The sequence below is a fragment of the Microtus pennsylvanicus genome, chromosome 22, assembly GCF_037038515.1.
Source record: "Microtus pennsylvanicus isolate mMicPen1 chromosome 22, mMicPen1.hap1, whole genome shotgun sequence".
In the NCBI taxonomy this organism is placed as follows: domain Eukaryota; kingdom Metazoa; phylum Chordata; class Mammalia; order Rodentia; family Cricetidae; genus Microtus; species Microtus pennsylvanicus.
The window spans coordinates 907,907-935,500 of record NC_134600.1 but is presented as its reverse complement, the minus strand read 5'-3'; the positions used below and the strand labels follow the sequence as shown (position 1 = coordinate 935,500).

The following is a 27,594-nucleotide window of genomic DNA, read 5'->3' as shown; positions in this document are numbered from 1 at the left end:
AAAATAGTTTGCAATTTTGAAATGCATTAAATTTGGGCAAATGCTACCACCATGATTAGATAATTAATCTAGTTCATTGTATATTACACTTTACCAAATAGTCCACCCAATCAGAAAATCATTTCATCAATGGTACTCCTGTGCACGACCAGACAATCACTACAACACACCACTCTTGGATGGCATTTGCAACTGCTCCATCCTTCCAGGGATTTGTGTGGTTTCCACTGCATGCTAAAGGTTATGTTCCACATCCCACACATTGAAATACACATTTTATAATCAAATAGCTCAGCTTTTTTGTTGTTGTTGGTTCATTGGTTTCTTTTGTTTTGGAGCAGGGTCCCAGGTAGCCCATGCTGGCCTCAAACTCGCTAGGGACCTAAGGAAAACCAGATGATTTTTTTTAATTCCTCCTGCCTCCCCATCTCAAGGGCTGGGATTACAGGTGTGTGACCACACCTAGTTTATATAATGCTGGGAGTTGAACCGTAGACGTCACATACCCTAGGCAAGCATGCTACCAAGCTATATTCCCAGCTTTGCTTTCTTTCTTTAACTTGTTCTTTTTATTACTGGTAGGTTATTATGTGGATTTAAAAACTAACCTTATGTGTATAAGTGCCTTGGTTTAAGTTTCCCCAGAATGAAGGATTCTAGACAGGTGTAATTTATAGGTTAAAGGGACAGGGACTATGAAAAAGCCATTAAATGCTATTTTATCAAGCAAGTGATCCTTATGAATACCTGGAATTTGAGAATTACCTGAAAAGTCAGCTTTGGGGCTTCAAGGTGGCTCACTGCCAAGCCTGACAACCTTGAACCCACAAAGCAGGAGAGAATTGTCCCCCAAAAGTTGTTCTCTGACTTCCACAAACACTCTGCGGCACTAGCCCCCCCCCACGCAAACACATATGTGAACACACACACACACACAAATACATACAATTAAAATATTTTAAGCCGGCATTTCTGTCTGCTTTAATAGACACACTAATTGCTACTCAAAGTTCTGACAACCTACACATTATGAGTGTTTTCCAAACTACTTTCCAATATGAAGATCCTGGACAAACATGTAAACATGAGCAAGGGCCTGCTGGCTTCCTCTGCATCAAAGGGCCCCAGGGAAGAAGGGGACAAACACAGTGTTTCTCTTGAAGTCTGTGATAACTCACTGTGTAACCTGAGGCGTCTGAGAATCAACCACTTGAAAACAGATTACTCAAGATTCTGCTAAGCTAAACTGCTGGTGGTGCCTTTGGGAAATGCAGGATTGCAAGCCGTCTAGCCAGTCTCTTACCTGTGAGGACCGAAACACGCAGTGTCACCGCCAAGAGGAAAGCAAGCAGGAACCCCAGGCGGCTGTCAGCTGCCAGAGTCACCTGGAGGCTCTGGATAAAGACCCTGCGCGGCCTCGGATTTAATCCTGACCTTGCAGCCTAACCACTGACTCACTGGCTGTAAGCCTTCCCTGCCAATCCTTCCTACCCTTGCTTTATCCTCCACCTCACCGAGGTTTCCTCTCACCCTGCTACCACACTCCGCTCTGAGCCGCTGGTATTTCTGCTCACCGTTTCGGGATAGCGATAACCTTTTTTGTTGTTGTTGTTGTTGTTTTTTTATTTTGATACAGGGTCTCACGTAGCCCAGGTGGCCTTGGTTACTCTGTGTGTGTGTGTGTGTATGTGTGTGTTGTGTGTATGTGTGTGTTGTGTGTATGTGTGTGTTGTGTGTATGTGTGTGTATGTGTGTATGTGTGTGTATGTGTGTGTGTATGTGTGTGTATGTGTGTGTGTATGTGTGTGTATGTGTGTGTATGTGTGTGTGTGTATGTGTGTGTATGTGTGTGTGTATGTGTGTGTGTGTATGTGTGTGTATGTGTGTGTATGTGTGTGTGTATGTGTGTGTGTGTATGTGTGTATGTGTATGTATGTCTGTGTATGTGTGTGTGTATGTGTGTGTGTGTGTATGTGTGTGTGTATGTGTATGTATGTCTGTGTATGTGTTTGTATGTGTGTGTGTATGTGTGTGTATGTGTGTGTATGTATGTCTGTGTATGTGTGTGTGTATGTGTGTGTGTATGTGTGTGTGTGTGTATGTGTGTGTGTGTGTGTGCGTGTGTGTGTAACCAAGGCTAACTTTGGATTCCTCATCCTCCTGTCCCTGCCTTTTCCCCCCAAGGGCTGGATTACAAACGTGTGCCGAGTATTTTTTTCTCTTTAAACTTTTTTTTAGTTGATCTCTACATTTTTCTCTGCTCCCTTCCCTGTCTCTCCCCTCCCTGCTCCAGCCCTCCCTCAAGGTCCCCATGCTCCTAATTTATTGAGATCCTGTCTTTCTCTACTTCCCATGTAGATTAGATCTATGTATGTCTCTCTTAGTGTCCGCATTGTTGTCTAAATTCTCTGGGATGTGGTTTGTGGGCTGGCTTTCTTTGCTTTATGTTTAAAAATCACCTATGAGTGAGTGCATGTGATAATTGTCTTTCTGTGTCGGGTTTACTTCACTCAAAATAATGTTTTCTAGCTCCATCAATATTCCTGCAAAATTCAAGCTGTCATTTTTTTTTCTGCTGTGTAGTACTCCGTTGTGTAAATGTACCACATTTTCCTTATCCATTCTTCTATTGAGGGGCATTTAGGTTGTGTTCCAGATACTTTATTTTTTTCAAGTCTTAATGTAGAACTCTGCTCTTAAGGGGCATCTGGCAAGAAAGAGCAGGGGCGAGCAGTCCCAGCTTGGATACAGAGCGAACGTCTGCTAGGGAGGCCTGGGATTGACACTCACCTGTGAGGGCCTCTGTGAGCATCCATTGGGATCTTTTCATGAGTTACATGGGTGCTAGGGCTCCTCCTAACTCCTAGGAGGTTAGGAGCCCTAGAGGTTAGGAGCCCTAGTGGTTAGGAGCCCTAGTGGTTAGGAGCCCTAGAGGTTAGGAGCCCTAGTGGTTAGGAGCCCTAGTGGTTAGGAGCCCTAGTGGCCTGACTGCTTCACTAGAACTGGATGGAGCTGCAATGTGGTATCGGAGGGCACGCTGCCATCTGAGGGTTTCTCTGGTTCCATTCTCTGAGTTTTCACTCATTTCCACAGTGATCCCATCCTCTTCCTCAAGGAGCTACGTGTTGAACTACCTTGTCTTAACTAGCCAAATGTGGCCTTTGTGTGTTGATCCACAAGGTCAAAAACAAAAAGGGAAATCCCCAGGTGGGAGCGAGCACTGGTCCCTTCCCTCAGGGTGCAGGCTCATTCTGGCAGAAGGCAGCAAGCAGAAAGGTGGGAACAGTCTCTGATCCTCTCTACCCTTCCCTAAAGACAGCAAAGATAACTACCACGTGTCTTTTATTCAAGGAAACAGATTCCCCTTAAGACTCTCCTCCTTGGGTCCTAGGGTCAGAGAGTTGTTCTCTGTCAGCAAGTTGGCTGCAGTTAAAGTGAGCTGCAGAGGCTGGCCACCCTTTAAATGTTTAGCCTGCCTCACACCATTTCGAACAGTTATGGACGACTTCATAGAGATGAATGTCTTTTATTATGAAAACTGCTGTTACATTACAGCCAACATCCCAAAACAGTATTTTAACAAACACTTGTCTTGATTATAAAGTAGCTCGGAAATCATGATCCTTTTCGAAGGTAATTGATGCCTGCTGAGTCATCTCTCATGGAGCAGGGCACGGCTCACCAGGGAGCACAGCAGATGAGACGGGAGCACCTGTGTTACCCAAACCACACGCGTTAACGCTACAGTGTCAACCGGGGGGCGGGTTGTAGAAGAGCAAACAGTGGAAAAGTGGGGGGGGGTCACAATACTGTTGAGGTGGGGGCAGCCAAAGTGTGTTTTTCCTTTCTTCCCTTCTGAGTTCAGGGTGAGGTACAGGGAAGGCCACACGCTGGGCTGGGGACCCTTGCAATTCCCTGCTTCCTTCTACTCCTGGGACCAGTGGGCTCTGTAGCAACTCGCATCAGGGTTTGGACTCCAGTGTCTCCCCACGTCCTTTCTAGTCAGGGGGCGGGGGTTCCTATGTGGATGCATTCCATGTCAGGATCAGGATGTGAAGTCCCCTCATGGGACCTCTCCCAGCACCAATACCCGGGGGGAGTGGCTTATTAAAGCCTAAAGCTGCAGTTTAGAAATTCTTCCTCTTCCCCGGGAGAAGCAGCATGCTGCACACGTGGCTGGAAGGGATCCCGGGAGGCAAGGTACGGCTGCTTCAGTCTCAAGTACAGCCCGCTCCTTGCTGGCGGATGGGGATAACTGCGGAAGGATCCGGACAAACCAATAACTTAGGAACGGCCAGTAACTTCTTTCACATGAGCAGCTTTCTCGGGAAATCTCCCTGCAACGTCATGGAGCCGAGGGAGACATTTCCCTATAGGAAAGGGGTAACCGGTTTCCTCTTCTAAGGAGGTGTGAGGATCTCAGCACACCGGCTAAGCGGATTCCTAGTTCCTTTTCCGCTCTCCGCCCTGAGCCCAGGGCTCTAATTATTATTGGTAAGGCTCAGAAATAACACACGGTCCATTCCAGTTTCAACAGGGTTCTCTGCCACCACCGGGCGGCTCCAGGTGGCGCGCAACCTCCACAGAGATAATCCAGCTCTCAAGCTGGCAGGTGACCTAGTTAAGCTTCTCACGCTGAATCTGGTAGTAACAAGCCTGAAAAAATTCAAAACAAATTCAAATTTTCTTTTTAAGGCCAGGGAAAGAACAATCCCTTATTAACACAGCAGCCATAGATTCACCTGCCTGCACTCTTCCCTGTGACTCCACCCAATGGCTCTGTGTAGCCTGGGGACTGGGAAGTCTGGAGGTACACCAGGACTTGTGTGATCACAGACCCCAGACACAGCTAACGGTGACTTAACCCGAGCAGCCCTGCACAGGACAAGCCAGGGCGCCCAAGCACGCCCTTCAGAGAAGCACGTTCAGTGGTCCCTCTGCCCGTGCTCAGGGTTACCATGTACAACACCAGGGTGACGCCCGCTTTCCACTCTTGAAGTTGATTTCTTAGGATCAATCGCAAACACACCAACACCTCGCTGCTGTCGATCAGATGGTAATGATCTCCGTCTAGTAACCGTTCACACAGGAGCAGCCTAGCCGCTGTCTACCCCACAGTCACCCACGCGGGGAAGTGACCTCACTACAAACGCACCGGCCCTGGGTAAAGCTGACCATGGTGCCGCTGGTATCCCGGGCACAGCACACTTCGGTCTGGACTCCTGTGACTCGGAGAGTCTGACCTCGTGAGCATTTACCTATTTCCCTTCGGATCGCTGCACGCCCCCCGAGACTGCTGCAATGACAGCAATGCTTATTTTTATATTTATTCAATATCTTTAGCAGTGTTATTTAGCGCCTTCTATTTCCAATGTGAAAATTTTATTGCTGTATGGTTAATATGAGCACTATCCTTTCCATTAGGGACTTGCTATTTATGTGACCATAACATAGGACTTCATATTAAATATTATAATTTTATAAGATTTTATTACCTGGCAGTGGAAGGCCAATACAGGATGAACTCAAGAGAACCACTGGAGCTTCTTTGCCTCATGATTTTAGAGGGACTTTTTAAAAAAAAAAACAAAAACCTACAGGTCATTTCCGTCTGTATTGTGGCTTCCAGTTTTGTGTTTTTAGGGGATTCCTGTGTGTGTGAACAAGTGTGTCTCTGTGTCTATATGTGTTTCTTGTGCTTTTTTTCTTGTCTGGTTGTTTTGTCCTATTTCAATTTGCTTGTTTTTTATTTATTTTATTGTATTTTATTATATTCCCTAGAGGCCTGTCTGATTTCTAACAAGAGACAGAAAGGGTGTGGGTATGGATGGAAGGGTAGGTAGGAGCGGGGAGGAATACGGGGAGGGGAGACCATAATCAGGTTGTTACACTGCAAAGGCAAAGCAAGCGCCATAATCAGGAAGAAAAATCTATTTTCAATAAAAGAAAAGAAAAATAAAGTCTACTCTGAGTTTTTCCATAAAGAAGACAGTGTGTCAGGCACAGGGGCTCAGCCTTGCATTGGAGCCTTTAGGAAGCACTGGCAGAAAGGCCACTAAGAGCTCCAGGCCGGCCTGAGCTGTAGAGGAAGACCCTGTTCTCTACACCCCCCCACACACACACACTAAAGAAAGGAAGGAAAAGCAGCTACGGAATGGTTTATAAGACGGTGAATGAAGGGCAGACTGAGATTAAAACCTGTCTCCACTCACCTTCAGGGTGGTGAACATTATGCCTTGCTCACCGTGCTGGAGATAGGGGTCCATCAGGTCCTCAATGAGGTGGACTTCAGAGCCTAAATTCCTAATCCTGTGCCAGACAGAAAGAGGTGGGAAGTTCATTCTGCTTCAAGTGAACGTTCCTTTGGAATCAACTGATAATGGCAGAGAATAACAGCCTTACACAGGGACAGGACCAAAGGGCAGAACAAGAGCAGCCTCACACAGAGACAGGACCAGAGGGCAGAGAAAGAAGAACCTAACACAGAGACAGGACCAGAGAGTAGAGAAAGAACAGCCTCACACAGGGACAGGACCAGAGGACAGAGAAAGAAGAACCTAACACAGAGACAGGACCAGAGGACAAAGAACAGCCTCACACAGACAGGACCACAGGGCAGAGAAAGAAGAACCTAACACAGAGATAGGACCAGAGAGCAGAGAAAGAACAGCCTCACACAGAGACAGGACCATAGGCCAGGGAAAGAACAGCCTCACACAGAGACAGGACCAGAGAGTAGAGAAAGAACAGCCTCACACAGAGACAGGACCAGAGAGTAGAGAAAGAACAGCCTCACACAGGGACAGGACCAGAGGACAGAGAAAGAAGAACCTAACACAGAGACAGGACCAGAGGGCAGAGAAAGAAGAACCTCACACAGGGACAGGACCACAGGGCAGAGAAAGAAGAACCTAACACAGACAGGACCACAGGGCAGAGAAAGAAGAACCTAACACAGGGACAGGACCACAGGGCAGAGAAAGAAGAACCTAACACAGGGACAGGACCACAGGGCAGGGAAAGAAGAACCTAACACAGGCACAGGACCACAGGGCAGAGAAAGAAGAACCTAACACAGGGACAGGACCACAGGGCAGAGAAAGAAGAACCTAACACAGGGACAGGACCACAGGGCAGGGAAAGAAGAACCTAACACAGGGACAGGACCACAGGGCAGGGAAAGAAGAACCTAACACAGGGACAGGACCACAGGGCAGGGAAAGAAGAACCTGTCACAGGAACAGGACCACAGGGCAGGGAAAGAAGAACCTAACACAGGGACAGGACCACAGGGCAGGGAAAGAAGAACCTGTAACAGGGACAGGACCACAGGGCAGGGAAAGAAGAACCTAACACAGGGACAGGACCACAGGGCAGGGAAAGAAGAACCTGTCACAGGGACAGGACCACAGGGCAGGGAAAGAAGAACCTGTCACAGGGACAGGACCACAGGGCAGGGAAAGAAGAACCTAACACAGGGACAGGACCACAGGGCAGGGAAAGAAGAACCTGTCACAGGGACAGGACCACAGGGCAGGGAAAGAAGAACCTGTCACAGGGACAGGACCACAGGGCAGGGAAAGAAGAGCCTAACACAGGCACAGGACCATAGGGCAGGGAAAGAAGAACCTAACACAGGGACAGGACCACAGGGCAGGGAAAGAAGAACCTAACACAGGGACAGGACCACAGGGCAGGGAAAGAAGAACCTAACACAGACAGGACCACAGGGCAGAGAAAGAAGAACCTAACACAGGGACAGGACCACAGGGCAGAGAAAGAAGAACCTAACACAGGGACAGGACCACAGGGCAGGGAAAGAAGAACCTAACACAGGGACAGGACCACAGGGCAGGGAAAGAAGAACCTAACACAGGGACAGGACCACAGGGCAGGGAAAGAAGAACCTCACACAGGGACAGGACCACAGGGCAGGGAAAGAAGAACCTAACACAGGGACAGGACCACAGGGCAGGGAAAGAAGAACCTAACACAGGGACAGGACCACAGGGCAGGGAAAGAAGAACCTCACACAGGGACAGGACCACAGGGCAGGGAAAGAAGAACCTAACACAGGGACAGGACCACAGGGCAGGGAAAGAAGAACCTGTCACAGGGACAGGACCACAGGGCAGGGAAAGAAGAGCCTAACACAGGCACAGGACCATAGGGCAGGGAAAGAAGAACCTAACACAGGGACAGGACCACAGGGCAGGGAAAGAAGAACCTAACACAGGGACAGGACCACAGGGCAGGGAAAGAAGAACCTAACACAGGGACAGGACCACAGGGCAGGGAAAGAAGAACCTCACACAGGGACAGGACCACAGGGCAGAGAAAGAAGAACCTAACACAGGGACAGGACCACAGGGCAGGGAAAGAAGAACCTCACACAGGGACAGGACCTCAGGGCAGGGAAAGAAGAACCTGTCACAGGGACAGGACCACAGGGCAGGGAAAGAAGAACCTAACACAGGGACAGGACCACAGGGCAGGGAAAGAAGAACCTAACACAGGGACAGGACCACAGGGCAGAGAAAGAAGAACCTAACACAGGGACAGGACCACAGGGCAGGGAAAGAAGAACCTGTCACAGGGACAGGACCACAGGGCAGGGAAAGAAGAACCTGTCACAGGGACAGGACCACAGGGCAGGGAAAGAAGAGCCTAACACAGGCACAGGACCATAGGGCAGGGAAAGAAGAACCTAACACAGGGACAGGACCACAGGGCAGGGAAAGAAGAACCTAACACAGGGACAGGACCACAGGGCAGAGAAAGAAGAACCTAACACAGGACCACAGGGCAGGGAAAGAAGAACCTCACACAGACAGGACCACAGGGCAGGGAAAGAAGAACCTCACACAGGGACAGGACCACAGGGCAGGGAAAGAAGAACCTGTCACAGGGACAGGACCACAGGGCAGGGAAAGAAGAACCTAACACAGGGACAGGACCACAGGGCAGAGAAAGAAGAACCTAACACAGGGACAGGACCACAGGGCAGGGAAAGAAGAACCTCACACAGGGACAGGACCACAGGGCAGGGAAAGAAGAACCTAACACAGGGACAGGACCACAGGGCAGAGAAAGAAGAACCTAACACAGGGACAGGACCACAGGGCAGAGAAAGAAGAACCTAACACAGGGACAGGACCACAGGGCAGAGAAAGAAGAACCTAACACAGGGACAGGACCACAGGGCAGGGAAAGAAGAACCTCACACAGGGACAGGACCACAGGGCAGGGAAAGAAGAACCTAACACAGGGACAGGACCACAGGGCAGGGAAAGAAGAACCTCACACAGGGACAGGACCACAGGGCAGGGAAAGAAGAACCTCACACAGGACCACAGGGCAGGGGAAGAAGAACCTCACACAGGCACAGGACCACAGGGCAGAGAAAGAAGAACCTCACACAGGCACAGGACCACAGGGCAGGGAAAGAAGAACCTCACACAGGCACAGGACCACAGGGCAGGGAAAGAAGAACCTCACACAGGACCACAGGGCAGGGAAAGAAGAACCTCACACAGGACCACAGGGCAGGGAAAGAAGAACCTCACACAGGCACAGGACCACAGGGCAGGGAAAGAAGAACCTCACACAGGACCACAGGGCAGGGAAAGAAGAACCTCACACAGGCACAGGACCACAGGGCAGGGAAAGAAGAACCTCACACAGGACCACAGGGCAGGGAAAGAAGAACCTGTCACAGGGACAGGACCACAGGGCAGGGAAAGAAGAACCTAACACAGGACCACAGGGCAGGGAAAGAAGAACCTCACACAGGCACAGGACCACAGGGCAGGGAAAGAAGAACCTCACACAGACACAGGACCACAGGGCAGCGGGTCTGAGCCTTCTGTGCGGTGACCCCTTCAGCACAGCTCATGTCGTGGTGACCCCAGCTATAAACTTATCTCATTGTTACTTCATAACTGTATTTTTGCCACTGTTATGAGTCAGAATGTAAATATCTGATATGCAACTCTTATGAAAGGGTCGTTTGACCTCCCACAGGGGTTGCGACCCCCAGGCTGAGAAACACTGCCGCTGTGGCCTGGGTTCAGAGAAGTGAGATTCTGCTCTAGTAGTAACACCTGCTATCACCAATCCAAGAGAAGCAAAGGGCAGACCTGGGAAACCACAAACGGAGCCAGATACACAGAAAAGCCTCCATACCTGGCCCGTAGCACCACATACAAGAAGACGGGGAACAAGTCGTCCATGGACCACAGGAAGTCCTCCTGCAGGGAGGCCAGGACACTCTGGGAGATCTCCTCAAAGGTCTGCTGAATGACCTTGAGCTTGTCTGACGGAGTAAATGTTGTGCTGTTGTGGTGGAGACAGAGTGTAGAGATATCCTAAGATTTCCCCAGTAAAGCCATCTCCAGCCATTTTTAAACAATAGTCCCTCTTGGGTCTCGCATGCCTCGGATCAGACACAACAGGCAACCACAGTGTGGCGCAGAGGCCTCTGTAATCCTACAGCGCCTGGGCATGAGGCCTCCGGCTGTCAAAGAACCCGGACAGAATGTTTCCTCTGGCCCACGGGATCAAAGGGATCTCTTTTCTGAATCGGAAGTTGGTTAAGTTCCATTTGGCTGATGAGAGGGGTACTCAGATAAATCTCTCGGCTCCTTGAAAACACAAGGACATTTTAGAGCAAAACAGCCCGGATGTTTACAAAGAGAGCTGTGGTCTTCACGAGAATTCTCACAACCTCTAGGAGTGGAGAGGAAAATGACACAGCCAGATCTTGTCTGGAAAAAATATTGGCGAGAAAGGGGTGGGGGACACGTTCTTTCTCCTCGCCATGGACGGACCACCGCTGTGATGGCAGCGTGGCTCCGCAACAACGCCCGACATTACCTGATCTGCTGGAGGCATTCCACGGCAGAGGCAAAACAAGCATCCTTTGTTGTGGGCAAAACCTGCGTGAGGAGGAGGACTGTCAGAGAAGAGGGGCATCTTCAGCTCCGAGATAGCAAGGGATCCAGTAGGAGGACCCAGTTTGCTGGGGAAATCCGACATTAACATGACTACACGCATGTAAACTGGACACCTTACAGCAAGGACAAGCGTGCTTAGTGAGAAGCTAAAGTCGGCTTTACAGCAAGGACAAGCGAGCTTGGCGAGAAGCTAAAATTGGCTTTACCTTTTTGCTCTCCCCGAGGATTGACAAGGTTGCTGGCCAAAATTTCCTACAATGAAAGCAAAGAGTAGTCATTTTGGTAGGTCTACCCCCTTTTTAAAAAGGGGGGATCATTACCTTGGTTTCCCTGTTCCCATTAAAAATAACTTCTCTACAAATTGGTTCTGGGTTTCATGTTTTTATTTACATTTTCCCTAGGTTTAGTAGAAAGTCTGGAAATGATTTAATAGTGTGAACGAAAGTTCCTATAAAGAAGCTGTGCCTGGCTGTGGCTAGTTTGCGGCTGCAGAGCCTGAGGGACTGACTGGATTTTGGTGCTACAGAAACACTGAACTCTGAGGGTTCAGAGACCAATCACTTTATCCTGGACTAGCCTCAGCCTTCCAGAATAGCCATTTGCGGCCCCACTCTGTATCTGAAAAAGAAAACACCTTATGATAATAAATAAAAACCTCTTACAAAGTATTAACTCAGAACAACTTGTGATAATAAGAGGTGGTATTAACTTAGCAGAATACTATCTCACCAATCCAAGAGCTAAGACTGTCACTAGACAGCATCCTGGGTCTACAGCATAGCTAATGTCCCTGCCTCCCTGGGTCTTTGTGACCCTGTAAAACTGCTTCCATGCTGGAAGACGGGGTTTGGGGAAACCTAATTAAATCTGTGTCCCCAGGCCATGGACACTGTCTCTTACGTCCTGAAAGTCGAGAGCTGTTGTTTTTATGTTGACAACGGCATCTACTATGTCCCAGGAGCTTGGCATCTATATTCCAAAGCCCTCACACCGCAGCCCGGGATATCTCCTTCATCTACCCTCATCACATTTTTATTATTAAATCACTCAATTAAAAAAAAGCTTCTCAGTATAAGTGTATGCACGTTTTTACAGCATGAAGGCACAACCCTTGGGTGGCTTGGGCCATCTTTTCCACTACTCTAGAGAGGATGATCGCGTGATTCCCTAAAACGACAAACAAGGGTCTGAGATAAAGAGAAAATGTTTAGGATCTGAAATTCTAAATTGCAAGTGAGAGAAGGAAAAAGTGGCAAGGACCACCAAAGATTTAAAGTAACTTTTTCTAAGGAATAGGAATGGAAATCATGCATCTCTGTTATGTGGGATGAGTCATCTAGTTCATAGATGATAATGAACACATTCAGATCGGTGAGCGCTCTCAGAAATGAGACCATGAGAAGGCTGGGAAACCACACACACACACACACACACACAGACACACACACACAGACACACACAGACACACACACACACACGCACGCACGCGTGCCAAGAACTTCTCGGCAGTGCCCAAGGATTTTCAGTTCGGTACCGACCTCTGCACCCCGAGGAAGCCCAGGAGAGGGAGGTCCGGTTGCTTGTTTAGTCGGAGCACACACTCCCAGTAAATGTCCTCCTCTCGGTCATTGTCCAGGGCGTAGAGCATGAAGAGAGGGGGGTAGAGGCGAGGCAGCAGCACAGGGAGCAGCAAGCTGGAACTTGTTACCACATACCTGCAAACACGAGAGGGGAGGCAGGGGTGTTAAAACAGGCAGCACTTCCCTTCCTAGACAACACGGCTCACAGGACCTGCCGAGTGCTGCTCTACACACGTGGAGCTGACTGTCCCAGACCATGTCAGTTCTACACACATGGAGCTGACTGTCCCAGACCATGTCAATTCTACACACATGGAGCTGACTCTCTGTGACCAAGTGTCAATTCTATCGGATGTCTGGAAACCAAACTGAAAATCTCCTTCATTTCCATCTTGAGGCTGCTTTTGCAGGGTCACCTAACTCAGCAGCCTTCATGCCTGGCTCTGTGTGGCTGCTCCTTCCTGGACAGTGGCCAGGAACCTTAGAGGGGCCACTGAAGAAATGTGGAGCTGGGAGTCACGCAGCCCTCTCCCTAACCCTCCACCACCTCACCGAGCTCACTCACCCTGGCTCTGGGGACTCGGATCCGGAATCTGACTTCCCAGTGCAGAAGGACCTCCTTCCAGTGGGCGGAGGAGCAGACAGAGGGATTGTGCTGCCCTCTTCAGGAAGCTCAGGAAATAAGAACCTAAGCAATAATTGAAAACAGACCAGAAAAATCCTATGTCCAGAGCAGCTGAAAAAAGTAAATATCAATTTCTAGCAGCTGAGCTATGTAAGGGCCTATGAAATCAAAATCCACCATTAACCAACTCTTTCAGCCTCAAGACTCTCAAATGATGCTCCCTACAGAACGGGATGGAGTGGTTGTAAAGGGAACTGCACAGCGGGGTCCCCTTCCAGACCAGCTACACCCAAACACCCCTTTGCACAGAAAGATCCTTTATTAAGCAGGGAAGGAAAGTTAAAGTGGCTGCTGTATGATTCTGGCTAAAGGGGGCACAGCAACACGCCCATGCAGCGATCCCGTCCAGATGTCCAGACACCCTGCTCCCTCCCCACCCACACAGTCCAAAGGTGCTTGGCGACACAAGGAAGCTTCTGGGGCAAATTCCGAGGTGACTCAATAGAGAACTCATTTGTTGGTTTAAAAGCCAGCTTCCAAGCTCCAAGTTGCTGCTGCCTGAATCTGTCCTCTGGATGACAGTTACTGGTTCATATAACCGCTTCTCCTAGTCTCTCTGCTCAGGCGCCCAGAATCAGCAGCCCCTCCTCTAGCCCAGCTCATCACCCTTCCTTAGAGTTCCTTCGAGCGCTAATCTTGCTGGCACACCGCACGTGTTATCTACTCTTCCTCACCCTGGCTCGTAAGCTGAACGAAACCAGGGCCGTTTTCGCTTTTCAGTGTTATCTTGGTTAGAGACTGGAGCTGCTGTGAGGGTCCCAACTTTACAGTCAGCTCTGTCTGTCCTGTGCTTAGGGTTTGGAGATACGATTTAGCGTAGAAGTTCAATACGAATAACACTGCTCTATTTTACACCAAATCAGACTTGGGAAACCACACTTGTATTTGTTTTCACCTTCAGTGACATTTAGTGAGTGAGAATGCTGACGAGGCAGGAATATCAATGGCTAGGCTCATTGTTTTAAATGTATGAGCACGAACACATCAGGAATGTGTTTCCATTATTTAAGTTACTGAAGACTCTGCGGCATAAAACCATCTTCTCAGTGACTACTTCCTGTGATAAAGGGGAAACGGGCATCACACAACGCTGGGTTAGCAGAACAGTCCGGACTTTCCAAACACCAGTGCAGCGCTCTCTTACCTCACAAGCTGGAAGATGCGCTTGAGATAGGACTTGATCTCCTTCACAGCTTCCTGCAGTAACCGGCGGTTGGCCCCCACGCCCACGTACGTCATTCTGTACACCGCCACCAGGGTCTCCACGAGCCTGCCCAGTGGATGCAGAGGGGTGTCACAGGCCTGGGCAGCAGGAGCAAGGGCGCTGGTCAATAGGCAGCAAGGGCAACAGCAGCAGAAACCAGCCCACAATAAACCCGCCGCAACACCAGGAGTCAAACTGGGGTCAGGAAAAAGGAACTTTCTAACTACTGGGCCTATCCGAACTGTAGGGAGAACCATAGGGAGCTGCGGTTTGAATACCCACTGCGGCAGAGGGACAGGCCTCACACTGTGGCTTTCCATCAGGGTAACGTTCCACATACATTTTGTGACCTGTTTTACTTTTGCTTTCCTTTTTACATATTTTAAAGTTTTTTTTTCTTTAAACTATGTGTGTGCATCTGAGTACAGGAGCTCACAATCTTTTCAAAAAGTCAAAGATTTAGCAAACAAAACAGACAAAGTAAAACCAAGACTAGGTTAACATTTGAATGATGAGTCTGTTTGTTTTGGAGGTGAAGTGGGGTGTAAGAGGGCTTTTGTAGCTTAGGCTGGCTTCAGGTTAGCCGACGGTCTTGCCTGGTCCTCCAGCATGCTGAGGCTTCAGGTGTGTGTGACCACACCCAGCTGATCTACAGTCTTTCGTGATTAACTCACGGAGGCGAGGTCGTTTGACTTGTTTACCTTGATTAAATACTTTCTGATGTCGTCGTATTTTTCCACAGAGAAGGCGCCAACATGTTGAGGAATGTACTCCAGACTCTCTAGCGTCTGAGTCTGTGTACGGCTTAGGATTTCTGGACTGTGGAGAGAGGAGGAGAGCCCAGCATCTCGCATGAGAAAGCAAAACATCACAGAGTCGCCAACTGAGGAGGAAGGGGAGCATCTGGCACAGACCCTTCTTGCTCACGGTGGCAGACCTGCTACCCTGAGCGTCCGCTGACCCGGCACAGACCTGATGTACTAAGCTGGCTGACCTGCTACTCTGACCCAGCACAGACCCGATGCACTCAATGTGGCTGACCTGCTGTTACATAAGTCTACTCAAGACAGCATTTGACATTACTTCATTACTGTAAGGAACCGTGAAAACTATACACTGTCCAACTGAAGGCGCAGTGCCGGGCAATTTCATGGACCTGAAATGACAGCTGGTGCCAGTCTTGCCAATGAGAAGGAAATAAGGGAAGAGCTAAAAATAATAAATGAAGGAGCAAAGATGAAGATGGGCAAGAGAAGCGAGGCCTCTGCCCACAGCAAGGAGCATGGGTGACTGCAGGGCCCATTGGTGAAGGAGCCCATGCGACTCCAGTCTAGTTTACCTTCCTCACATATAAATACAGAGTATCATTGTCTGTTGAAGTCAAAACTTGAATTCTCTTTAATTGCGAATACTGGAAAGCAACTAACAGATGCAAATGAAAATTAGCGCAAAACTAACTATTGAAAGATCAAATGTGTGCGGTTATGTAAGAAGACCAGAGCAACAAAGGAACAACGCTAACAACTACCTACAAGCAAGACTAGAGATTCCGTTTAAATGCTCAGCAGTGCCTGTGGGCATTGGGAAAGGAGAAGAGAGGCGGACGGAGAAACCGAGAAGAGGAAGGGGAAAGGGAAAAGATGAACGAAAAGTTCATCTCTGATTTTCTTTCAGTGTTTGGGAAATGCTGGGCTGCAGGCTCCTGCTGAGACTGAGCACACTCATCGCCCGTGGTGCCCTGTGTGTGATCCACTCTCTTCTCTAGCCCTGAGTGTGATCCACTCTCTTCTCTAGCCCTGCGTGTGATCCATTCTCTTCTCTAGCCCTGCGTGTGATCCACTCTCTTCTCTAGCCCTGCGTGTGATCCACTCTCTTCTCTAGCCCTGCGTGTGATCCACTCTCTTCTCTAGCCCTGCGTGTGATCCACTCTCTTCTCTAGCCCTGCGTGTGATCCACTCTCTTCTCTAGCCCTGCGTGTGATCCACTCTCTTCTCAAGCCCTGCGTGTGATCCACTCTCTTCTCAAGCCCTGCGTGTGATCCACTCTCTTCTCTAGCCCTGCGTGTGATCCATTCTCTTCTCTAGCCCTGCGTGTGATCCACTCTCTTCTCTAGCCCTGCGTGTGATCCACTCTCTTCTCTAGCCCTGCGTGTGATCCATTCTCTTCTCTAGCCCTGCGTGTGATCCACTCTCTTCTCTAGCCCTGCGTGTGATCCACTCTCTTCTCTAGCCCTGCGTGTGATCCATTCTCTTCTCTAGCCCTGCGTGTGATCCACTCTCTTCTCTAGCCCTGCGTGTGATCCACTCTCTTCTCTAGCCCTAAATGTGATCCACTCTCTTCTCTAGCCCTAAATGTGATCCACTCTCTTCTCTAGCCCTAAATGTGATCCACTCTCTTCTCTAGCCCTGCGTGTGATCCACTCTCTTCTCTAGCCCTGCGTGTGATCCACTCTCTTCTCTAGCCCTGCGTGTGATCCACTCTCTTCTCTAGCCCTGCGTGTGATCCACTCTCTTCTCTAGCCCTGCGTGTGATCCACACTCTTCTCTAGCCCTGTGTGTGATCCACTCTCTTCTCAAGCCCTGCGTGTGATCCACTCTCTTCTCAAGCCCTGCGTGTGATCCACACTCTTCTCTAGCCCTGTGTGTGATCCACTCTCTTCTCTAGTCCTGCGTGTGATCCATTCTCTTCTCAAGCCCTGCGTGTGATCCACTCTCTTCTCTAGCCCTGCGTGTGATCCACTCTCTTCTCTAGCCCTGTGTGTGATCCACTATCTTCTCTAGTCCTGCGTGTGATCCACTCTCTTCTCTAGCCCTGCGTGTGATCCACTCTCTTCTCTAGCCCTGCGTGTGATCCACTCTCTTCTCTAGCCCTGCGTGTGATCCACTCTCTTCTCTAGCCCTGTGTGTGATCCACTATCTTCTCTAGTCCTGCGTGTGATCCATTCTCTTCTCAAGCCCTGCGTGTGATCCACTCTCTTCTCTAGTCCTGCGTGTGATCCATTCTCTTCTCAAGCCCTGCGTGTGATCCACTCTCTTCTCTAGCCCTGCGTGTGATCCATTCTCTTCTCTAGCCCTGCTTCAAGATCTTTCACTATGAAAGTGATGCTTCTGAACGTGACTACCTCGGACTTCTCTTCCCAAGAATTTGCTCAATTTCTTAAATTTACAGGTTCATGTCTTTCCAAACTACAAGCCTTTCTCAGTCATTAATGCTTCAAAAATGTTTTCCACCCGTATCATTATCATTTCTTCTTTTGTAGAATTCTGGGTTTTTGTTGGTTGGTTGTTTTTAACCTCAGTCCTCTGGGGGAGCACAAGAGTCGTCTCTCTTCTCTTCTAGAATTGGAATACACGGAAACCACCAGTTCTCAGGCTCTGCTCATCCCCACCCCAGCCAGCTTTCACCTGTGTTCCCAGGAGCAGCTGGCTCCTGCTGACCTACTCCCAAGTTCACTGTCTCTACCATCAGCACCTCAGTTCTGCTCCTGAGCCCAGGCTGAGTTCTTTGGGTTACTGTACATTTCAAATCTAAAACTTGAATGTGGTCCTTATTCACCCATCCACCCACCCAGAGAGGGATTTTCTGTGTAGCCCTGGTTGTCTTGGAACTCACTCTGTGGACCAGGCTGGTCTCAAACTCAGAGATCTGCCTGCCTCTGCCTCCTGAGTACTGGGATTAAACACAAGCACCACCTCTGCCCTGCAAATCTGGTTCTTCTTTATGTCTTCTGCCCTGAGCTGACAGGCCATACCACACCTTTCCCCAGAGAGCCTTCTATGATTCAGCCGTGATTGATAATGAACTCAGTTCCAAGTTCAAAATATAAAACACGCTTCCCTTCCTTCCAAATGGCATGCTTCTGCGAGGGACAGAGCAGACCAAGCTACCCCAAGCTACCCACAATGCACTCTGAGTGGCAGTGCCGCCCCCTCCCACAGACTTTCAAACCATATTAGACATTACATTTGCAGCTGGATACACAAACCCGACTGCTGCCTGGTTTCAAGTTTCTGGCTTAGCACACTCTGCCACGGGCTCTGGCATGGGCTGCCAGACGTCTGCTCACCTGTCCCTGTGCTGCCGGCGACTGGTGGTCAGGGCCACGGCAATGTTATCCCACGCCTTCCACACCTCCCCCTGGCCTGGGCTCTCACAGCCCAGCTGGCGCCAGCACTCATCGAACACGGCTCTCCACTTCTCATCCGCGGCCACCGCCAGGTTTCCCAGCTTCCTGCTAACGAAGCCACACCAGCCTTTGCTTCACCAGAGTTTGTGAAAAGTCATCCCCAAGGAGAAAAATTATACTCAATTCAAAATGCTTTGTGAGCCAAACTGCCAGTACACCAGAGGGAGTTCTTTCTTAAAAACACTGGAGGAAGATTTAGAAGGGATTTACTTTAGTAAGTGTTTGTTTACCAGATACTAATGTACATGGATTGTTACACACAACAGTATTGGTCTGATGTCCACACTTCTACAGAACTGACTTTGGGAAATAGACTCTTGATAAAACTATGGTTTTCTATACTTCATTTTACAAGAATTGTGAAATGTATTACATACGGATTTCTAAAAATACAAATAAAACAAAATAAAGCAACAACAACAAAGCCAACATGGACAGAAAATGCAGTGAGCTCTCATTGGAACAGAGAATCTGAAATGAAAGCACAATGTGCGAACATGGCCCAAGAACGGGATCCTGTGAGAATTCTGAGTGCTGGTGAGGACACTCCAGGGATAAGATCTCTTGTGACCTCAGTTTCTTCCAAACATGACACTGTTCCCGGGGTGTTTTAGTGCTCCCCCAGGGGCAGCACACAGAAGTGAGTGTACGCCACACTGTGGTGGTGGTTGCTTGTTTACAAGACTCTATGGTCTTCCCACGTGCAGCTTGTCCTTGTGACCATACACTTTAGTCATGAAACTGTTCTGAACCCTCAGAATATAAACCAGTGTTTCTCAGCCTTCCTAAGATGGTGACCCTTTAAAACAATTTTTCATGTTGTGGTGACCCCAACCATAAAATTGTTCCTACTGCTACTTCATGACTGTAATTTGGCTACTTTATGAGCTGTAATATGAATGTTTTTGGAGACAGAGGTTTTGATAAAGGGGTCGGGACGCAGACTGAGAACCCCTGGTATAAACTGTCTGATATCTGAATAAAGTTGACTATTGCATGAGACTTTAGCCCTCTCCATTATCATTTATCCATTCTCCCAGGTCCCCTGCCTTGACAGCGGTAAACACCAACAACTGTGTGCAGTGCACAGCTGTCAGCCTGGTCCTCAGGAGTCTGAGGCAGGGGGACTGAGTCCAGGGCCAGCCAGGGATACACAGTAAGGGGGCGCAAAAAACAAAGAACCCAAAGCTTAAGATGCAATCAAGAGGGAAAATACAACCCAAAACTTGAGAGAACAATTATACTTCGATTCTGCCTTTTCCTCACTGATGCAGGTTGTACTGGAGTGTGTGTGTCTTGTGTGTGGTGTTTCCACACCTGCACCTCTGAACCATCTTTGCCTTCAGTCAGGAATACAGATGGAGCTATCTTTACTAGAGGCAGTGGGCAATTTATAGACGCTACAGCTTGTTTAAAAAGGACAATTGTAGTGCTCGCTTCGGCAGCACATATACTAAAATTGGAACAATACAGAGAAGATTAGCATGGCCCCTACGCAAGGATGACATGCAAATTCGTGAAGCGTTCCATAGTTTTTCACAACCATCTGTAATGGGATCTGGTGCCCTCTTCTGGCCTGCAGGCATACATACATACAGAATATTGTATACATAATAAATAAATAAATATTTTTAAAAAAGGACAATTGTAAAACTTGAGTTTGCTTTAAAATATTAACCTACTTTGATGAAAGCAAGACAACTCAGAACACCCAGGAATTACCCCAGGGTGAGTACTCACAAGGCTTTGGGCTTGTCTTTATCACTCTCGTACAGGCTAGGTTTGAAGTAGGTTCCGGTGATCTTTATCCCAGACCCCCACTCTCCATTAAAATAACCTTCAATGTAGTCTCCGTTTGGCATGGTCAGTGTTCCCTGGTAAGTGAAAGAGAAGTGGGGTTAGAACATTACAAAATTAAGAGGAAAAATACTAAATACTTAACACTTTCCTTTTTAATTTGTTCTTTGCCAGTCTGATAAACAAAAGATGCATGTATATACATGCCCAGAGAGAAGGTATGAAAACAACTCAGGGGTAAAAGGAAAAAAATCCACAGGAAAACAGGAAATCTTCTTAGTGGGGTGAAACGCACTGAATTCCACTCACAGGCTGCTGCTGAAGCCGTGTCAAAGCCATGGCTGCTGATGTCTGTCTCAGAAAACTCTAAAGCGCCTAAGTCCCTAGTCTGAAAACCTTATCTGGGAAAACTAGGATGGGGAACGAATTAATCCTAACATGAGAGGGATCAGAACAGGTGTCGGCGCAACAGGAAATCAAGCATTGAGGGAAAAATACGTATGCGCTACATCCAAGTGAAGCTGAGCATCATGGTGCACTCCCCAACACGGGAGACGGAGGAGGAGGAGGAAGACCAGCAGCCAAGTTTATCCTTGACTCCTTAGGGAGTTTACAGCCAATGAGTTCCGGCATTTAATGGGAAAAGGTGCTGAGGCAGTTATATATTAATGCACAAGAAGAAGTTTAGTCTCTTTAAAAAATTTAAAGTCAAGAAGAAGTGAGAGCCCGTGAAGAAAGAACCAGGTTGCTTCCTGACCTTTCCACTGAGGGTCCAGTCGTCGGAAAATTCTCCTTCGTAGATAGTGTCATCTTCTGAAAGCAAAACTCCATTTCCCTGAGTGGAGAAGCACAAGTCACAACACGGACCGCAGAAGTCACAACACGCCCCCAAAGCCTCCGGTCAGACACCCCAGATCAGGAAGCAGAAGCAGGCAGTTAAGTTATACAGTGACCCAGACTGGCCCAGGTTACAGAGTGAGGCCTCACCTCCAAGCAGACAAAACAAAAGAAAACAGTAATGGAAAGACTTTAAACATCAGGGACATAGGAGATTCTAAAAGTCAATGTGAACCACATGGGCACAGCCCACTCACCGCCATCTTACTCAGGTGGAAGTTGCCTTCGTAATACAACCCAAACTGGGTTACTACCACTCCATTTCCTTGGCACACATCATCTTGCCACATCCCCATGTACTTCTCTCCCCTGTACAGAAATAAGAAAGAAAGGTGACCATCAAATGAAAGAAGGACAGAGTGGAGAAGATCTGAGCTATACCCCTGGGTCGAGCTGCTGCAGCTATCTAGTCAATGAGTAGTCTACTCCACGCCACCTCTTCAGACAAGACAGTGTGATGCAAAAGGCATCTCAGTCAGAGCAGTATTCACACAGGGATCTGATACTGTGTTCTACCCAACAGACTGAATACGCTCTATATACTTCCTCCATAACATTAAAATATCTCATTAGATCGGGTATGGTGGAGTGTACCTTAAACTCAGGAGGCAGAGGCAGGCAGATCTCTGAGAGATAAAGACTAGCCAGAGCCACACAGTGTGACCCTGTCTCAAAATAAAATATGCAATTAAGAAAGAACAGCACACATTCAAACTATAATAGAATCAAACTTTAAATAATTTGTCACAAAAGGTTTAGCTTTCACCCACTTAAACTCAGAAGGTTCTTACTGGTGTATTTTTAAAAAAATGGCGGGAAGGAGTCTTGGCATACAACAGGGCTTACGTGGGAGGTTTACTGGAGGGAGAGAAGGGGCAGAAAAGGGGACAGAAGTGGAGCACTGTACCTGGTGATGTCATCAAAGACGCCATATCCTGCCTTCTTATCCATCACCCACTGGCCAATGAACATGCTAGGAGAAGAAGAAGTCAGTTTTCCACTGCGGAGGAGACCGTGGCCGTGGCGCATGTTATCCTGGAAGCAGCCTTCAAACACTTCACCGGAGGCGTAGCTGCGGCGGAAGGGGCAAAGAGATATAGCATGTGCATTACCAACTGCAGGAAATACAAGGCTACGCTGTTCTGGGTGTCTATAATTACTCGTTTATATAAGCATAAAAAACAATCCAAAACCCTCAGTTTGAAGGACTAAGCCTCAATCATTAAAGGTGATGTAATTAATATTTTGCACTAACATGAAAAAATATGTGCTTAGTCCCTTATGGGAAATGAAATAATGAGCTAGGAAGAATGCAAGAAAATTCTGTTCAAATTAGAACCAAGTAAAAAATAAAGTTAGACTTATAGATGAGTCTTGTATAGAAAGTCATGGTTTATTCAGTAGGTAAATGGAGATACACGCCACATTTAATAATACTATCATCACGCTGTGGACGAGGGCATGCTTCTAGGAAGCCTCTGCACAAAGGGCAACACCAGACCCACAGGCTTTCCCACACACACCGTTACCTGTAGACCCCTTGGCCACACATTTTCCCTTCTTTCCAGTGGCCCACATAATGGTCTTCTTTGTTCAGGGCCTTGTTTGGGATTCTGTATTCACCATATCTGCCAAGGAGAAGGAAAAGCCTAAGAAGATGCAGAAGTGATGTGCTCACCTTTGGCATGTGATTACAAACAAGCATCTTAGCAAGGAGGACGGAGAAAATGGTACCTATAGGACAGGGGTGAGTGGGTCTTGGCTGAAGTCATGTCTACTAGCTAAGCCATCTGCACAGGCTGGGGAGTGGAACCCAGGCCTGCTCCCTGGCCACCGTGAGACGCCTGACTCTAACGGCACTGGAAAGTGGGCATCTGTGTCCTCTCCCGTCTCTGCCACTACTTTGCAGCCTGTCTCCCTGGGGACATCACGGCACACACAGCTCATGCATCTCTCTAGTGAGGGTCCGAATCCTCCTTTCATCCTAGATACCCACTGAAGGGCTTGAAACCACTGTCACGCGTGTGCGCTAGCCTCTCCACTTTAAGTGGACGAAGGAATGTGATGACAAGCTTATCCAAAAGTGAGGTCAGCAGAGGATCATTTCCATAACACCCTCCAAAGATTTCCCTCTTAACAGAGAAATGAATTTGAAACTACCTTACCAGGCTGGCCTCGAGCTCACAGAGATCCGCCTGCCTCTGCCTCCCGAGTGCTGGGATTAAAGGCGTGCGCCACCACCGCCCGGCTAATCTGAAACTATTTAAAAGCTGGCAAGAGGCAGCAGCTCAGCAGTAGGGCGCTTGTCCAGCATCCCAAGGTCCTGCAGTCCATCCTCAGCACAGCAAGAGGGGAGAAAGCTATTTCTGCAAACGTACTGAAAATAACATTTCTCTATGTCCTGTGTGTCCCGGTGACACTGCTGGGTCAGCTGACTCACAAATTCTGCCCTAGCTCATCTTCTGCAGGAATCCAAAGCACCCTAACGCCTACACAGCAGAAGTCCACCGCTTGCTGGAAAAGCAACTGCCATCAGTCAACAGCTTGAGACCAGATTTAAATTCATCTGCTACTTTACACAATTTCCTTACCCATCTTCCAGGCCATTCCTGAACATGCCAGAATACACCTTCCCATCCGGCCACTTCAGAACACCCCTGGAAGGCATAAACAAAAGGAACAACCATCAAGTCATGGTTCGGATAAACAAGGCTGTCTCCACAATGTGACTGCCACCCCCCTTCCCCAGGAAAAGGACGGAGCGCTCTTCACCTGCCGTGAGGTTTCCCCGAAAGCCAGCGCCCGTTGTAAGTGGCATCCTTCAGGCGAGGATCCTTGTAGAAAGTGTACTTGGCGCTTCTTGAGATGGGTGGTTCCTGTCTCTGAACACTGCTGCCGCCTCCATAGGGTGGGAAATCGGATGTCCCCCTCAAAGCCTGATCCACGGCTTGGCTGATAGCCCGAAGCCACTTGGTCTAGAGGCAGAGAGTCCACGTCAGGAAGTACAGGGCAGCAATCCGTCAGGTACTACACTAAGTTTCCCTGGCTTTTCCTTCTGTGCCTTTTCTCTCACCCATCACTTTTCTCACTGAGTGATGTGAACCACCTCTTAGAATTTATTGCCACTGGTTTAAAATTAAGTCACACTTTATAAAGCAAGAAGGGCTTCTGTGAGTTTCAGGCCAGCCTGGACTATTCAGTGAATTCCAGGTCAACCTGCACCACACAGTAAGATGCTACCTATACCCAAAATAAAACAAAAAAACAAATAAAATGAATCACAAAGATCAGCCGGGCATCATGGCAAACTCCCATAGTCCCAGCACTTGAAAGGTTAAGGCAGAAAGAATTCTGTGAGTTCTAAGCTAGCCAGGGCTACACAGCAAGTCACTGTTTCAGGAAAACAGAACAAAAGGGCAAAAATCTAGTTTTGATTTAAGGGTTATTAACAAAGCAGCAACAACAACGTGTGTCTCTTGTTTACGAACATAAAAGGCCAAGCTGACAGGAAACACCATGCAGAACTAACCTTTTCCTGGGGTGTGGAGGAGACGAGCGTGAACTGTTCCTCAGGTGTGGTTATCTTCAAGCCGTTCCTAAAACATCCCCAAGGATGAACACCAGCCGCTAGAGCAACCTGCCACCCCGACAGCAGAACCCTCCCCACCCTCCCCATGAGCACAGCTGCTCCTGCTCTAGACTGAGCTCCACACAGGGAGGAGATCCAGAAGGCTGTGTCACCATAGCGGGCGCAGTGAGGACGCCCACCTGCCGCTCTCTGCGACCTTCACCGGTTTCCTATGCCCTCCCACCCCCACACTTTTCCCTGACCATCCCACTTAAGGAAAGAAGAGGAGTAGAAGGAGACACACGTACACGCTACCAGCTTCTTCGGAAAGTGGCTCTGCCCACAGTGTGGCCAAAGGGAACACGTGATGCGTGGAGAACTGGAAAGGAGAACACAGGACACATCTGTGAGGAGCCCACGGCAACCTCGGGTCTCTGCTAGGTCCCTTCCTGTCACCAGGTCAGGTGGGCCCCATGGCACAAATCCCCTGAGAGGGCTAAGAGACCATCCCTGCGGCAATCACCATATCACAGCCACCTAAGGTGGGCCTTGCCATCCCTGCTCTAAGGACCCTGCACATGGCTGACATTCATTCTCAAACTAGAAAATAAAATCTTGGCTATGGTGTAGCTTAATGAGAGAGCAGCTCACAACTGCCTGCTAGGGATCCAGCCTACCTGAGCGTGGACCAGGGCGTCGTTGAAGAGGATGAACCAGTTCACGGAGAACCTGCCCGCATGCTGCAGCGACAGCGCCCTGTTACTGCTCTCACACAGAAGTCGGCGCTCTGGCTTCCGCAGGGAGTCCTGCGAGGAACCACGCGGTCCGTGAGCCGTCAACATCAGACAGATGCACACGCAAAGGAGGGGTAAACTAGGCTCAAGGTGTATTTGGGGCCACCTTTCGGTCATAGCTTATCGCAGCTTTATACCCTTCCTAAAATTAGAGCCCAGAGGAGCCTGAAACAGCAGCAAGGAAACCCAAGGTAGCGGAGTCTGCAGGACCCCGGAACCAAGGGATGCACGGGGACTCGAACACTCACTGCTCTGGTTCTCAGAAGGCCATGCCACCGGAACGGAGGAGCAGAGAGAGGCTGGCTGGTGGGACCAGCGATAGCGGGCGGGCTTACCGTCATTTTCCCGGGAAAGGTCTTCCAGAAGCCCAGTGTGTACTCTGCTTCCTTCCTCTTCCTGCCGAGATGGAGAGCAAGAGATTCATAACAAGAACTGGAATCCTGCAGCATCTGATATTCTGGAGATGCCTGGAGACCAATAAACAAGGGGGACGAGTACAAAACATTATCCACACACTGCATCCTCTGTGCGGGACAGGTGTGTTATAGCAGAAGCAGGAGGAAAATTCAGCCCAAGGACACCAGCGGCCCATTGAAGGGAGCCAGGGAGGGGGGGGGGCGATGTCAGAGTACTCCACTACCATGCATGTGAGACTGGGTAGACACTGGTAGGAGAAGGGAGCTGCTGCGGGATAAAGCTCCTGTATACCGCAAAAATCTGTCATTCATGTTAATTTAATGAAACACTGATCGACCAGTAGCCAGGAAGTATAGGTGGGGCAACCAGACTAGGAAAATTCTGGGAGGAAAGACAGAGAAACAGCACCAGCCAGATGCAGAGGAAGCGAGATGAGACAGCCTTACTGAGAAAAGGTACCAAGTCACGTGGCTAAACACAGATAAGAATTATGGGCTAATTTGAGTTGTAAGAGCTAGTTAATAATAAGCCTGAGCTAAGAGGTCAGTTTATAGTTAATGTAAGTCTCTGTGTTTCTTTGGTAGGGCAGACAGGTCCGTCCACAGGGAGCCTTTCTCAGCTGCGCCTCCACTCGCTCATCTATAACGATTACAGCTTTCTCCAGGGTTGATGGTGGTTAAACAGAAACACAGAAAACAGTGACTGAAAAACCAGGCAGGCACAGTTCTTTAATCCCAGTGCTCAGAAGGCAGAGGCAGACAGATTTCTGGGTTCAAGGCCAGCCTGGTCTACAAAACAAGTTTCAGGACAGCCAGGCTAAACAGAGAAATGCTGTCTTGAAAGCCATGCCCCCCACCCACCAAAAAAAAAAACAAAGAACAGGGACAAGAGCATGAAATGCACCATGTGTATGCGACTGAGACCTTCCTGCAGGAGCAGTCGCAGCGGATGCTCTAGTCTAGCCGGCTTCACGAGGTGAAAAGGTCTGAATAAGTTCCGTACTGGAAATGGAACCACAGCTTGCTCTACCCTGCTTATCCTTCCTCCTCCACTTTCTCACAGAGAGTGAAATCTTTAGACACGCCTAAGTATTAATTTAGTGGGGCCCAGCGTCTTAAGGTGACTTCATGCAAACAACCTATGTTGATACTGGGCACGTGGGGGAACCTACCACTTCAAAGCAGGTGGCGAGCTTCAGCAAAACCTTGGCGTAATTATGAAGTCGCCTGACTGGCAAGAAAAACAGTGTGTTCAGTATTTCCATCAACTGGGTGTTCTCATCATTCACTTCCGACAAATCTTGTAAAAGTTCTTGGTTTTTATTTAGGAAATCACTGGAAGAGAGGGAAACGGGATCCTATGATCATCTGGGATAAACAGTATGAACGGTATTACATAGAAAGTCTCCCAGCACAGTCTTGGTGTTATGGAAATGAATATAGACACAATAAAGTGACCCAGGTGTAAGTAACAGAATTATAATTTTTAACCTCTAAAATAGGACTTTAAAG

At 48.6% G+C, this 27,594-nt stretch overlaps 1 protein-coding gene and 1 non-coding gene across 5 annotated transcripts in view; one reads left to right on the top strand and one right to left on the bottom strand.

The window, feature by feature from the left end:
• Window positions 1-3,510: 3,510 nt before the first annotated feature.
• Window positions 3,511-27,594, bottom strand: part of Als2 (alsin Rho guanine nucleotide exchange factor ALS2) — a 59,708-nt gene continuing 35,624 nt past the window's right edge. For 2 of the 4 annotated variants that reach the window (XM_075956434.1, XM_075956435.1), the window contains exons 13-34: window positions 27,255-27,417; window positions 26,002-26,133; window positions 25,550-25,678; window positions 25,181-25,251; window positions 24,834-24,900; window positions 24,077-24,279; window positions 23,896-23,961; window positions 22,834-22,932; window positions 22,212-22,376; window positions 21,502-21,613; window positions 21,165-21,242; window positions 20,351-20,484; window positions 18,491-18,658; window positions 15,126-15,243; window positions 14,365-14,522; window positions 13,101-13,223; window positions 12,494-12,670; window positions 11,162-11,207; window positions 10,876-10,937; window positions 10,186-10,335; window positions 6,213-6,309; window positions 3,511-4,656 (exon numbers count right to left, since the gene is read on the bottom strand). In XM_075956434.1, coding sequence (XP_075812549.1) covers window positions 4,618-4,656; window positions 6,213-6,309; window positions 10,186-10,335; window positions 10,876-10,937; window positions 11,162-11,207; window positions 12,494-12,670; window positions 13,101-13,223; window positions 14,365-14,522; window positions 15,126-15,243; window positions 18,491-18,658; window positions 20,351-20,484; window positions 21,165-21,242; window positions 21,502-21,613; window positions 22,212-22,376; window positions 22,834-22,932; window positions 23,896-23,961; window positions 24,077-24,279; window positions 24,834-24,900; window positions 25,181-25,251; window positions 25,550-25,678; window positions 26,002-26,133; window positions 27,255-27,417 — 2,557 coding nt within the window. In that variant the 3' untranslated portion in view covers window positions 3,511-4,617. Of the gene's footprint in view, window positions 4,657-6,212; window positions 6,310-10,185; window positions 10,336-10,875; window positions 10,938-11,161; window positions 11,208-12,493; window positions 12,671-13,100; window positions 13,224-14,364; window positions 14,523-15,125; window positions 15,244-18,490; window positions 18,659-20,350; window positions 20,485-21,164; window positions 21,243-21,501; window positions 21,614-22,211; window positions 22,377-22,833; window positions 22,933-23,895; window positions 23,962-24,076; window positions 24,280-24,833; window positions 24,901-25,180; window positions 25,252-25,549; window positions 25,679-26,001; window positions 26,134-27,254; window positions 27,418-27,594 lie in introns of those variants that run through there. The other 2 variants (XM_075956437.1, XR_012908864.1) reach the window with 2 other exon arrangements.
• On the top strand, window positions 20,040-20,146 carry LOC142840111 (U6 spliceosomal RNA). The gene has a single exon (XR_012908895.1). It is a non-coding gene; the product is annotated as a U6 spliceosomal RNA (small nuclear RNA).